Here is a 12,728-nt window from a genome sequence, read left to right as displayed (position 1 = left end):
TGTTTCTCCGCAAGAACACGATAAACTGATGAGTGGTTTTAAGATAAACTTCCCTTCCCCACGCTAGACTCATGGCTGAAAGGATTTTCAAAGAAAAGCAAGGTCTGTTTTCCATCCCTTGCTACCAGTGCCTGGGGAGCTCAGAGATGCTGCTGAAGGGCTTGGTGTCACCTCGGTACCTGCTTCGTCTGCGGAGCCGGAGAAGCGCAGCCGGATGGGTTAGTTCAAGGCTGCACCCAGGGACTTCACTGCTCAGCTCTAGGGAACTCCTCTGGCTTTTGTGTGCCTAAGACCCAGCTGCGAGGGTGTGGATGGTGCTTCCAAACACCTCTAAGGTTGGCACCCATCTGTAGCTCCAAAGGCTCAAGGATTTGAAACAAAACATGCCAAATAGAAACTCCACCAGAATTTTTACCTTTTCAAATGAGTAAATAGAGAGCTGAGAAATGGTGCTCACACTGAGGATAGGAAAGTCTTTAGCGTGGGGAAGGAAAGCAGGCAAAAGTTTAGATTTTTTTCTTAGAATCCCACTTGTAACTGCAGCTTCTGCCATTGCCAGAGGCTGGGCTGGGGGACCTGGTGGTGGAGACCCCACTTGAGGTGTGAAGCTCTGATGCCTTTCACTGGGAAACCAGGACGGGCCTTGCATGGGAGAGCATTTAAAGTGAAATCACTGCCTTTGCCCTGCACCCCCAGGACTCCAGTAATACCCAGAGTCTGGGCTGGTGCTCCAGGGCTGAGCTTGCATAAGGTGAGCTCCAGCCCTTGGGAAGATGCTGAGAAACATCTAAGGAGAACAGAGCCAATGAGCAATAAATCCTGTGGAGCCGTCCACTCCCAAAAGGTAGGTGACAGCCCACAAAGTACAGGGAAGTCCTCTTGGCAGAAAGATCTGAGTCATAAAGAAAGTGAAGGGAGAAGACAGAGCGACAAGGACAGGGCTGAAATGGGGAAGCCTCGTGTGGCAGCGACAACCCCTGATGAGAGATGTTGATGCCACGGATGGGGCTGTGGCGACCGTTCCCAGGCTCAAGAACATTTCCTAGGGTGATTTGTCACTCCTGCGTCGTGGGGAGAGAGGAGGAAATACTCCACAATAGAGTGGAGGATGAAGAGGATGAGTCTCTCGTAGCGGGGTAAGGATGCTGTGCTTGAGCGGGCTGGTGCGAGGCGAGCACGCGCGCGTGCAAGAGGCAGGCAGAGAGCGCTTCTCCCCTTCGGGTGTGCAACACACTCCTCCCCGGGCAGAAAACTAACCCCTCTCCCCTCTCCCTTTTCCAAAGGTGGCCCAACGATGCCGAGCATATTTTCCTACCAAAGCGCCGAAGTCGACTGGTGTGAAAGCAACTTTGAGCGCTCGACGGTCATCGCCGAGTACTACAACACCGTGAGTGCGGGCGCAGCCCAAGGGCAGGCTGGGGCGCGACGGCTCCGGGCACCTCGGAGCTGCTTTTGGGAGATGAGATGGGACAACCTTCTTTTCTTTCCTCCTGCTCACTCCTTTGAACTTCCCGCTGTTGGAGGGTGCTGGTGAAGGGCACATTTTCTGAGCTTCGGGTAAATCACGGGAGTTTTATTGCTGAGCACAGCCAGCTGCTCCCCAAAATGAGCTGGAGTTAGGGGTACTTCTGGCACACGTGGGGCTGATCTCCCAGTGAGAAAACTCTGGCGGTGCTCCTTAGCCCAGATTTGTGAGATCCTGTTATACCAGTCCTGCAGCTCTCCTGCCAACTGGGGTAAGTCCCACACACAGGGCTCATATATTCCAGCTAAATGTACAGGAGTGGCAAAACGAGAGACAGCACTGGAGTGAACCGTGTCGGGCAGGTTGGGAATCCGGAACTCCGGGGAGAGGAAAGCTGATGTGTGAGCCAGTTTCACCTCCTCTGATCCTTTACCATTCAGGCCCCATCCAGTGCCAGTCCCTTGAACGCAGCCTCTTGGCTGAAGCCTGGCTGGAAGCATCCGTATCTGTCTCCGCATCCGTAACCGGTCCCCGCGAGCATCTCCTCCTGCCTCAGCGCAATTACAGGCTGGCAGGGGTGTGAGGCATGTGGATTTACAACCTTCCAAAGGCCCTGTTTACAACTTTTAGCAATTACTGTCTAACACTAGAAGTTCTTGTTCTCATGGAAATGCCTCTTCCTCTTTTTTTTTTTTTTTTTTAAGGCATTTCCTGCTTTTAATAAATTGCCTATAATAACAATAATTCCCTTGCCCGTGTCCCGCAGCTCCTCAGCTCTAATTGCCCAGCCGGGGTCTCAGAGGAGGGATGCTCGGGCTGTATGTAGATACTTCTCTTTGAGATAGTTAACAAATAAAGATCTGCCAGTCCAGACCAAATCTGGCATCCAACTGGATGTGTTCACTGGCACCACATCCCTATCGGATGGGCTCGGGGCTGCAGAGCAAGGTGTAAGGGACAAGGAGGCACAAAAATCACTTATAGTCACACCAGCATGTCAAATGTAGCTGGAGATGCCAAAGGCCTCTGTGTTTTGGAGTGTCACTGGCAACACTAGAAAGGGGCCGATTTCCACCAAGAGCAGGAAGTCTGAAAGTTATGTTTTTAATCAGAATTCGTTCTGGGAGATAAGTTTGCCTTGCCTCCCAGGCAGCATTTTTCAAATGGGTCTGCGGAGCTGAAACCCCATTTTCACAAGGATCTTGATTTACACCCAGACTCTCAAAGTGGCTCAGGATCCTGACACACCAAGAAGCACCTCAGGTGCTCCCCAAAAGGACTGACTTATGTGTCTGACTTCTCTGGATCACACTGCTAGACACCAGTTGGTGTGTCCAGACCTATAACTATCTTTCTTAGGACCCAAAGCCCTCTCATGTTAACTCTTAGCTGACCTGGTCGTTTTGTGGATTTCTGAATTATGTAGCAATTCCTGAAAATCTTCCCCAGGTGCCTAGTCCTGGACTGAGGTCCCCACTAGCCACAGCCATCTCTGGTGTTTTGACACGACATCATGTTTGAGGCACCGGGTTTGTCGGGATGAGTTTCACCAGGCAGGACCCAGACACAGTTTTTCTCCAGGAGAGGAAAACTTCTCCGATGTGTGTTTCCACACAGAGGCAAACTAGTGTGATACTGAGGGACACACAGAGAGATGTGGGCAGAGCAAACCCTGCAGGGTTTTTTTTCCAGTGATTAAACTAGCCCTTGTTCCTCTCTATATGTGAACACAGGGCACTTCTTTCCCAGTAAAAAGAGAGCTTTCTTTTGTCCCTGCACTGATCTCCTTCTTGCCAGGCTCGCTTTTACCAGTCCACGGAGCTCAACAAAGTGCCTGTGCCAGTGGAGGGTACCAATTCTGCAGTTTCTGTTGTAAGATGCGATTCCCAGTTGGAGAAAGCAAAAGAGATCTAAACTTGCATCAGGGCTGGCATGTGATCTCCTGTCCAAACCAGGGGAGATGAAAAAACCAACCCTCCCCAAAACTGCTGCTGTCTGAGCACCTGACGACAGCCCCAAAGGCTGTACCATGCTCAGGGCCAGACCTTGCAACCAAGAGCAGGCAGGAGCATCACTTACACGGGCATCATCTCCCCATCAGCCAGCACCCTCTGCCTGGCACTGCCCAGCTCTCTCACCCCTCACAGCAGCATCAGGGGAGCCCTCTTCTTGCTCCAGACTCTCTCACAGGATCAGGCTCCTTGTGAAGTGCCCTAAAAGGAGGATTAGAGAAATCGGACCAGGCTGAGCTATCCCTGCTGGCTGGCAGCATGTTGCAGATCCAGCTGGGGCTCAGGGCACTATCTCGGATGGGATCCTGACAGCTTGGATCTCCTTCTCTTCTCTCCTCCATTCATTTGTTCCCCATATTCAGATCACATCCTCCCTGCAGCAAGTTTTATGGGCCTTATCTCACTGGCCTGCCCTGAGATAATTATATCAATATTGACTTCAGCGTCAGTTTGCCAGAGTTTTAGACTAGCTGGGAATCCAGCCAGCTCCTACCCAAGGCTCCTGCACCACTAAATCAGTAGGGCTTCCTAATGGAGCATCATCTTCAACATCTTCTTCCCAGGGCTGCCTGGGGCTCTAGCAGGATAGCTCTGTGCCAGCAGCAGCGATGTGCTGCTGAGAATTGCTCTGTGCCAGCCACGCTCTCTCTCAGGTCTGCTTGGGTTGGATGCTTTTTATTAGAAATAAGCACCAAGGGTATGAGCAAAGCATGTAAACAGTATCATTAAACACCTAATAATACACGGTGGCTCGTGATTGGATACGGTTCAGCAACAAAGCACTAACTATTTATAGTGACTCAGTGACCCAGAAATTTATTGTCTTCTGGCTGTTCGTAGGAGAACAGTATTGTGCTGCATGAGGGTCATCAGTCAGGGACTTGTCTTTCTACCCTCATTTCTTTCCTGAAATGACTGATCCAGGATGCTGGTAACGACACCCGGATCCTCAGCAGTCTCTCTGGCAAAGCAGCAGGAGCTCTGATACTGCTGTATCTCCAGAGATCCCAGCTGCTTCATCAAGATTGGTGGAGATAAGCTCAACTGTGGGTGCAAATTACCTAGATACGCCCAGAGAAGCACTCACTTTCAGAGTGTGTCGGAGCCGTGGCCCTCTGCTTGGGCTCAGCGACCCCGTGGCATCACAGACACATCATTTATCATTTTCTTCCTTGCCCAGAAAGTCCCGTGCAGGAGAACAGCAGGTCCTTGCCTGACACTCTGCAAACACTAGACAAATAGCCGTTTCCTCCTCCAAAGCCCTGGCATGACATTGTGATGTCAGGACACAGAGCTTCATCTTCTGCCACACAGGTCTGGCTATTAGGAACTTGCCATACAGGTCTGGAGAGTCCCTCTGAGGTATTCACTTCTGTCTCTGGCCCCGTGGGCTCTTCCGTCAGCTAAAGCTGGTTCCCTGGCCTTCAAGTGAATGAAAGCACTCCAATGAGTCTTGCAGAAATCTCCTTTCACTGCAGAAACTGCCTGTCTTGAGTAAGGCCCAGCACACGTCTTGGCTGCTGTTGCAGCGTTGCCGTGCCCACAGAGCCAGGCAGAGCTCTGCAAACTCATGTGTCCTCTCCCAGTCCCTATTGGAGGCTTCTTCTCGCCCTGTCGTGGATGGAGATGCAAACAGGCTCTTTGCAGGGCTCTCCATCCATCTTTGGCTGCAAAGTGCCAAGCTGCACAGGCCCTGGGGGCTTTCCCATGATCCTGCTAATGCACCAGGATTAGAGCCACCTCGTTGATCCCAGGCTCGCTTTTCTCCCAGTGAAAGAAGCAAATGCCAGTAGAGACGGGCTTGGCTTTGGCACCTAGAGCAGTAACTCACACTGGTTAGGAAGTGGGACATGGCTGTGAGCTCACACAGTGGAAAACCACAGGGCTGAGTCACTTTCACAGGTCAAATCACACAGGCTCCAGCACCATCCTTTTATTTCCCTGGCATCCCGGGCAGAGGGGATGCTGGTGCCTCCTTGCCCAGTACAACCCAGTTAGGTATAAGCAGAAGCCGTGCTGGGGGGGACTCAGCATGAGCAGAGACTCTGGAAAAACTTTCTAATGAATCATAGAATCATAGAATCATAGAATTGTCTAGGTTGGAAGAGACCCTTGGGATCATCAAGTCCAACCATCTCCCCTACTCTACAAAGTCCTCCCCTACACCATGTCCCTCAGCACTGCATCTAAACGACTCTTAAACACAGCCAGGGATGGGGACTCCACCCCCTCCCTGGGCAGCCTGTTCCAATGCCCGACCACTCTTTGGGTGAAAAATTCTTTCCCAATGTTCAATCTAAACCTCCCCTGTTGGAGCTTGAAGCCGTGCCCTCTCGGTCTGTCACTAATTACCTGCGAGAAGAGACCAGCCCCAACCTCTCTACAGTGAGAGTATGGGAGTACTACTGGGAGCAAAACCCTCCCAACCACATTTGAGAAGGAGCCTGTCACATCCTAGAGGGAAGAGAGAAGACAGGGCTTGGGTCTGGTGGGTGATGAAGACCCCGTGTCCCCCCAGCTGTGGTTTTGTAGCGGCTCAGGGTGAGCCCTGCCTTTGGCTGCTCCGCAAGGAACCGCTCTATCTTTTTTGACCCTATTGGCGCGGTTCCCTGGATTATCCCTCCCCTCTGGTATCTGATGTTGCACATCTCATACTGAATTAATGAAGTGATAACACCGCTATCACGTAATTAATGGCACTGTTGTAATGCCCGCTGCGGCAGGGACTCAGGCCTCTCTCTCTACGCAATCTCAGAGTCCCGAATTTCCTCACTTTGGCGTGCGTGCTGGCACTTGCACACTGTTGCCTTTTCTGCCAGCATTTTCTCTTTTCTTGCTACCCCGCTCACCTTCCAGTTCACAGGAAAAGAAACATTTGCAACACGGTCGTTGCTTTAACACACAGGTTTTGCTTTCTCAATCCTTTCCAAACAGTTTGACCTCAAGTGTGCAAGTGGGACCAGCACTTCTCTTTTCATAGCTGGAACAGGAACAGGCCTGGATTTGGCTCTAAGCACCTATAGAAAACCAACACACTTGGCCTGAGAATTGCTGTTAATGGGACCATCGACTGGTTTCATGAAAGCCTTAGTGAAATTCAAGATGAATCTCCGGGTGTTAAAGGGAATAGAGACCTTATGTTACGGGTGAATTGTGTTTCCCTCTGGAATATGAGAGGGTGTGTGTCATCTGTATGACAACATCCCCGTGATTTGCAGCCCTGTTACCATAAACTTGGATCCCATGGGAGCCCAGCCTCAATTTTGCCCTTTACCTGGAACGTGCAAGGGCTGCCGAGGGGTGAGACTCCAGCTGGGGAGGTCAGATTCCCAGTTTGGGGTCTGGGTCAGCACCTAACTGGGAGATGAAAGGAGAAGGATTGTCAGGGTGAGATAAAAGCTGCCCTGGTGCCTTGCCAAATGGCATTTGAGCAGATGGCTCTGCCCTCACTCTTCGAAAACCCCAAAGACCACCATGGTCCCAAGCTTTCATGAGTAAGATTTTACCCGGGGAGGCTGTGCTTCCCCAGGATATCCCTTCACTGAGCTTGCAAAATCAGGTGAAAAAGCCAGGCTAAGAACCTACAGAGGGTGAGGATTATTTCAAATATCATTCCCCTGTAGCTGCAGGGTGGAGGGGGCCTGATCCAGCAACATGTCCAGGCTTTGGGCATTCACTGCTCCTTCCCAGCTCCCACATTTTGCCCATCAGCATCTGCCATTCCCCGAAGCACTGGCACCTTCAGCCCGCCCAGGACCATCACCTCCTCCCCAGACAAATCAAATTCTGTCCATGCAGCAATTTTGCAGAGCTGGAAATCAGGGCAGAATAATTTTGCTGTGTTCATTTGCTAGGTATGTTTAAAGGAGGTTTATGACTTCATGTTAATTACAAGTGTCCAGAACACCTCCCCTCCTCAGGCCAGGTGGCTTCACACATGACACTACAGGATGTCACCTCAGTCCTGTTCCCACCTACAAACGTCTTGCTTGTTCTGCTGCTCTCCCCTACACCCACTCCCAGTTAATGATGGTTTTCCTGGGGGTGGTTTACTGGGGTACCCTAGCTCCTCACACCCCTCCAAAACCCCTCGCAGGGGGCTGCCTGTTGGCCAAAAGAGGCAGAAGCCACCCAGGGAGGTTTTGGCAGCTCTGGGTTGACAGGAGAGGGAGATGGCTGCACACAGAAGAGCTTTGGCATCTTGCTTGAAGACACTGGGCAACGGCAGCTAAACCACCACCCAAAAGGGGCACACCAGCTTTCCCTGGGCTTGCTGGTCCCAAAAGTGCCTGCAGGGAGAGCACGGATCTCTGCAGCCACTGCTGTCACAGCAAATAGCTGTCCTTCCAGTTCCAGCCTTGCTTCTCCAGAAACGCCTCTGCCCTCTCCCTGTGCCAAGAGTAACACCTGCCTCCGCGCCGTGCTCTCCACTAGAGATCAGTATCCTCTTTGCCCATGGAGGAGCTGAGGCTCACGGTGGGATGGGGCTTGCCCAAGATCGTGCAATAAGCTGAACGTGCATCTTGTTTTTCAGATCAGCAATGTAAGCTTCTTTGTCCTTTCTCCTGCCCTGCTCTACCTGAACCGGCAGTACCGGCAGCACCGCGCCTTGCCCTTGTATTTCGTCTCGGGGCTGCTCTTCTGCGTAGGTGGGTGCCAAGGTTGGGAGAAGACCAGACAGGTTGCCAGAGTATTTGGTTTTTCATTCATGATACTTTTGGCCTTGGACGCTGGTTCTTGGTGGCCAAAGCACAGGGGCAAGCCGGGGTGGGAAACAGAACATGCCTGTTTGAAGCCCTGCAGCTCATGGGTCCTGCTGACTGTGGATGCCCAGCTTCCAGACCAGTCAATCCCTGTGCTGCTGAGGGGACTGACCCACTCAAGTCTCCACTAATGCCAGGCCCTGCCCTTCGGGACCCCCAAGAAATTCCCAGGCCAGATGGGCTTGTGCAAGAATTTCACTGAATTTCACTGAATTTTAGAGTTGGAAGGGACCATAGAGATCATCTAGTCCAACTCCCCTGCTGAAGCAGGATTGCCCAGAGCTTGTCAGAGCATGTTCCTCAGGAGCATCCAGGCGGGTCTTGAAAATCTCCAAGGAAGGGGACTCCACACCCTCCCTGGGCAGCCTGTTCCAGGGCTCTGCCACCCTCACCGTGAAGAAGTTTCTCCTCAGATTTGAGTGGAACCTCTTATGTTCCAACTTGTGCCCGTTGCCCCTCGTCCTCTCACTGGGAACCACTGAAAAGAGTCTGGCTCCCTCCTCCTTCAACCCTCCCTTGAGATACTTGTAGGCATTGATAAGGTCTCCCCTCAGCCTTCTCTTCTCCAGACTAAAGAGTCCCAGAGAGACTGGAGCTTTGCTGACACAAGCTGTCCTTGCTCCTTGCAGGTATCTTCTCCATGTACTTTCACATGACCCTGAGCTACGTGGGACAACTCTTGGACGAACTCTCCATCCTCTGGACGCTGGCTGTGGCATATTCCTTTTGGTACCCCAAGGTTTACTTCCCCAGGTTCATCAAGAGCAGGTATGACTCAGAGGGACACTGTGCTGCAGGCTCCGAGGGGAGGGCTGGGACACTGACATTAATGTGTGTGACCCACAGATCCCAACCCCCATCCCACAGCCAGGTCCCCTGCAAGGGGTCAGCACTGAGGTTTCCACAGTTTGCCTTGGGACCAGACCCTCCATCACTCAGTGGTGGATGTGCTGACAGAGGAAGAGTGAGAAACCCTCCCGTGGGGAAGGACTGGGCTCCAGCTGACTGGAGCTGCTTGTCTTTGCAAAGCTGCAGAGAAAACTTAGCAGGGAGAATTTCAAAATTAATTAGGGAATTAAATGTTCCTGAGCACTGACATTCAATTACCCGTCCTGTCAAACTGTCAGAGGATCCCCTGCCATCCACAGGGAGCTTTCCCTGAAGGCTGATGGGGTTTCCCATAGGACAAGCTGCTCCTAGTTAACACCCCACGTTTCAAAGGCTGTTTGCAGGGGGGCTGGCTGGGCTGGAGGAGCTCAGCAGAAAGGGTGGGGAAACTGGGTGAGCATGGATCAGCAGAAACGGGAACCCAGCAGGGCTTTACTCAAAGGATGGTACCTCCCTGGTGGGTTTGCTGGAGCCTCTAAGTCAGTTAGAAGCCCTGCAAAGGCCTGCTCCAAGTCTGCTCTTCCCATGGGGATGCGGAGGTCACCAGGAGTTCACCGTGGAGACATGGTTGGGGGAGAGGGGAAGGGACTTGGGAAGGGATTTGCATGTGAAAGGCCCCTCTGAGCCCTATTGTTGTTCAGTCAGCCCAAATCTGCATGTTTGCACAGCTCCAGCCCCTGCCCCAGCTGCAGGGATTCCTGCTTTGCAGCCCTTCCCTGCGCAAAGCTGATGGCTTTGCCTCTCCATGCTCCGGCACCACCATGAAAATGCACAAGTTACATTCCAGGCTGTGTTCCCTGCTCTGTCATGGAGAAACTTTTTGGGGGGGTTGGCAAAGCACAGCTATAAACAGAGCTCAGCCTTCCTGCCAGGCTGAGATCAGCCATGTGCAAACAGGTTGAGGTGCTGGAGAAGGGTTTCCTCTCGCAGGCAATGAGCAGGACCTCTCCCATCCTTATCCTTCCACACTGTGAACCTCGGGGGCACTAACACTCACTCCCAACCCTCTTTAGGAAGCATTTCTTCTGGTTGAGCGGTGTCACCACTGTGATCAGTACCTTGATGTCCTTCATCAAACCAGCTTTCAACGCCTACGCGCTCAACTGCATCGCCTTCCACCTGTTATACCTGACATGGCGTGAGCTGAAAAAGTAAGGAGGGGGCCAAGAGGGGTTCTCTGCAGGTCCATCACACGCTCCTGGCACTGACTCTTTGCCCAACAGTGAATGGAGGATGCCAAGAATTCATCAGCCACATATTGGACTATCAGCTCTGTAAAGAATTGGGGTGGCCTGGGAGGCACCCAGGAAGAGGGATGGGCAGAACTGTGGGCAGTGGGGTACAAGAAGGCCACCTGGCCCAGGTGCCACGCAGAATGGGGACAATCCATGGGACAAGTCCATATTTTCCTCCTCAACTGCCATCTCTGCAGCTGTTTCCCTTTCTGGGGGATTTGGGAACCAGAATGGGGTTGGGAGAACCCCCCAGGATCTGGGAAGAAAGACAGGAGCACCGACAAGTCCATATTTTCCTCCTCAACTGCCAACTCTGCAGTTGTTTCCCTTTGTGGGGGATTTGGGAACCAGCATGGGGTTGGGACAACCCCCCCAAGGATCTGGGAAGAAAGACAGGAGCACTCTGGCATCTTCTAGCATCATTCTCACCCACAGAAAGCCAGAGACCCCCTTCTCCAGTTCTTGTGGTCTGATGAATACTCTCCAGAATAAACTTGCTGGGTTTTGCTCTGTTGCATTAGCACTTGCAGACAGAAATCAGCCCTCTTTGTAACTCTTTCCTTCCATCCCTCTCTCTCGCTGTGTCTTCCAGGTGCAATGACAAAAGGGTTCACCGGATGGCTGCAGTCATGGTCGTGTGGTGGGTACTGGCCATCAGCAGCTGGATAAGTGACAGATGGCTCTGTGGGCTCTGGCAGGCCATCAACTTCCCCTACTTCCACAGCTTCTGGTAAGGGCTCCAGCGCAAAGGCAGGAATCCCAGCCCAAACATTTCAGCAGCTGAAGGCCCACAGCTAAGGAGAGAGGGCAGCAGGGATGTGAGACTCCACCAGGGAGCAGCTACATCTCTGCCCAGCCCTCTCCCCCTTTCCTCTGTGGCTGTTGATGCTGCTCCTCACCCTGGATCCAGCCCAAAGATTTGGCCCTAATCACTGCTTAATATCCTTTACCTCCTCCGCGCAAGCCAAACGGTGTTTTGCAAGTGAAATTGTGCTAAAAAGTCCCTCCAGGTAACAGCTTGCTTTCAAAGGGCTGCATCTGCTCCCGGGAAGCTGCATGAAGTGCAATGCTCTTTTGAGTTATTATAACAGACAAACTGAAAGACAGTGATTTGCTTGGGCAAGACATTTTGGTGCCCGGCCAAGTGTAGCTGCAAGTGCCACACACTGGGCGCATTCTCAGGTTTTGGCCTCACAAATCACTGGAATGACTGGGACAGACAGCCAGAGCTGCTGGGGCAGGCCAGGAGAGGTGGAATGGGTGGTTTGATTTGGGGCTCACATCCCCTCTATTAGCCCACCCCCTCTGCCCCAGCCCCGGCTCACAGAGCTCTTCTAGGATTTCCCCACAGGCACAGATCCAGCAGGACACACGCTCCCTGCATCTCTCATGCATCACAGGGTTGGGACCTTTGCTTGCCCATCGCCGTACCCCTTGGCTTTAGCCACACGATGGCAATGCCAGCAACACACTGCTACAAGGAGCAGGAAGAGCAGATGGAATTGTCCCTCTCCAACACATCTTTTTCTGGTTTCCTTGCCAGGCACGTGCTGATCGCCATGTCCCTCCTGTACTGCTGCCCACTGGTCATCTACTTTGACGTCAACTACGAGATGCCATCGTTCAAGCCGAAGCTGGGATACTGGCCCGGCGACTCTTGGCCTGTCGTGGTGCCTTACGTTGCCCTGGAGCAACCCCACAAGCAGTGCTAGAGCTGGTTGCCCTCAGGCATCCCTCGGGCACGGGGTGCGGGACGCGCACGCGTGCATCTGCACGGGGAACCCCTCAGCTGTGCGCCTGTTCCTCGGACAAGGGCAATGTGGATGGGGCAGGGAGCAGCTGAGGCCTCGTGATGCTGGGCATGAAGCAGGGTGGGAGCCCGCAGGTGCCTTGGAAGACTCTGCCCAGACTGGCATCCGGGGAACCGAAGATCTCCTCCTCCAGCAGATCCCCACTGAGAAGGGGAGGGAGATGGTGCTTCTTTGGTGTCTTCTGCACTAGCCAAGCAGCGGCACCCCTTGCTGACCAGGGCACAGCGGAGAACACAGAAGCCAAAACTGGTGACAGCTGGGTTTGTTGGGGCTGCTCTAACTAATATTAATTTTATTTATTGATGTATGTGGCCTTGCTCAGGAGAGCTGTACATTAAAGCTATGGACACTGACTTGCACTGAGCCCCTTTATTTTTTTCCCCTGTTTTTTTTCTCCTGTTATCTGCCGGTCACTCCCACAGACAGGGTGGCCAAAGCTCTCTCTGACCTATGGAGAGCTGTTTATAAAGAGAAATATCCTCCTGGGTAGGAAAACTCATATAAAAAAAAATCCCCCTGGGTGTGACAGCCCAAAAGAGGCTCTGCTGGCCCTC

The 12,728-nt window shown here is 52.6% G+C and overlaps 1 protein-coding gene across 1 annotated transcript; it reads left to right on the top strand.

The window, feature by feature from the left end:
- Window positions 1-1,101: 1,101 nt before the first annotated feature.
- ACER1 (alkaline ceramidase 1) lies at window positions 1,102-12,525 on the top strand. The gene is made up of 7 exons (XM_014961628.1): window positions 1,102-1,136; window positions 1,284-1,387; window positions 8,012-8,126; window positions 8,870-9,008; window positions 10,142-10,279; window positions 10,956-11,093; window positions 11,907-12,525. Exons 2-7 carry the CDS (start codon window positions 1,295-1,297, stop codon window positions 12,073-12,075), a joined length of 792 nt encoding a protein of 263 aa, XP_014817114.1. The 5' UTR covers window positions 1,102-1,136; window positions 1,284-1,294; the 3' UTR covers window positions 12,076-12,525.
- Window positions 12,526-12,728: the final 203 nt, after the last annotated feature.

This window comes from Calidris pugnax, unplaced genomic scaffold (assembly GCF_001431845.1).
Source record: "Calidris pugnax isolate Ruff unplaced genomic scaffold, ASM143184v1 scaffold431, whole genome shotgun sequence".
NCBI lineage: Eukaryota > Metazoa > Chordata > Aves > Charadriiformes > Scolopacidae > Calidris > Calidris pugnax.
This window is presented reverse-complemented; position numbering and strand designations above follow the sequence as displayed.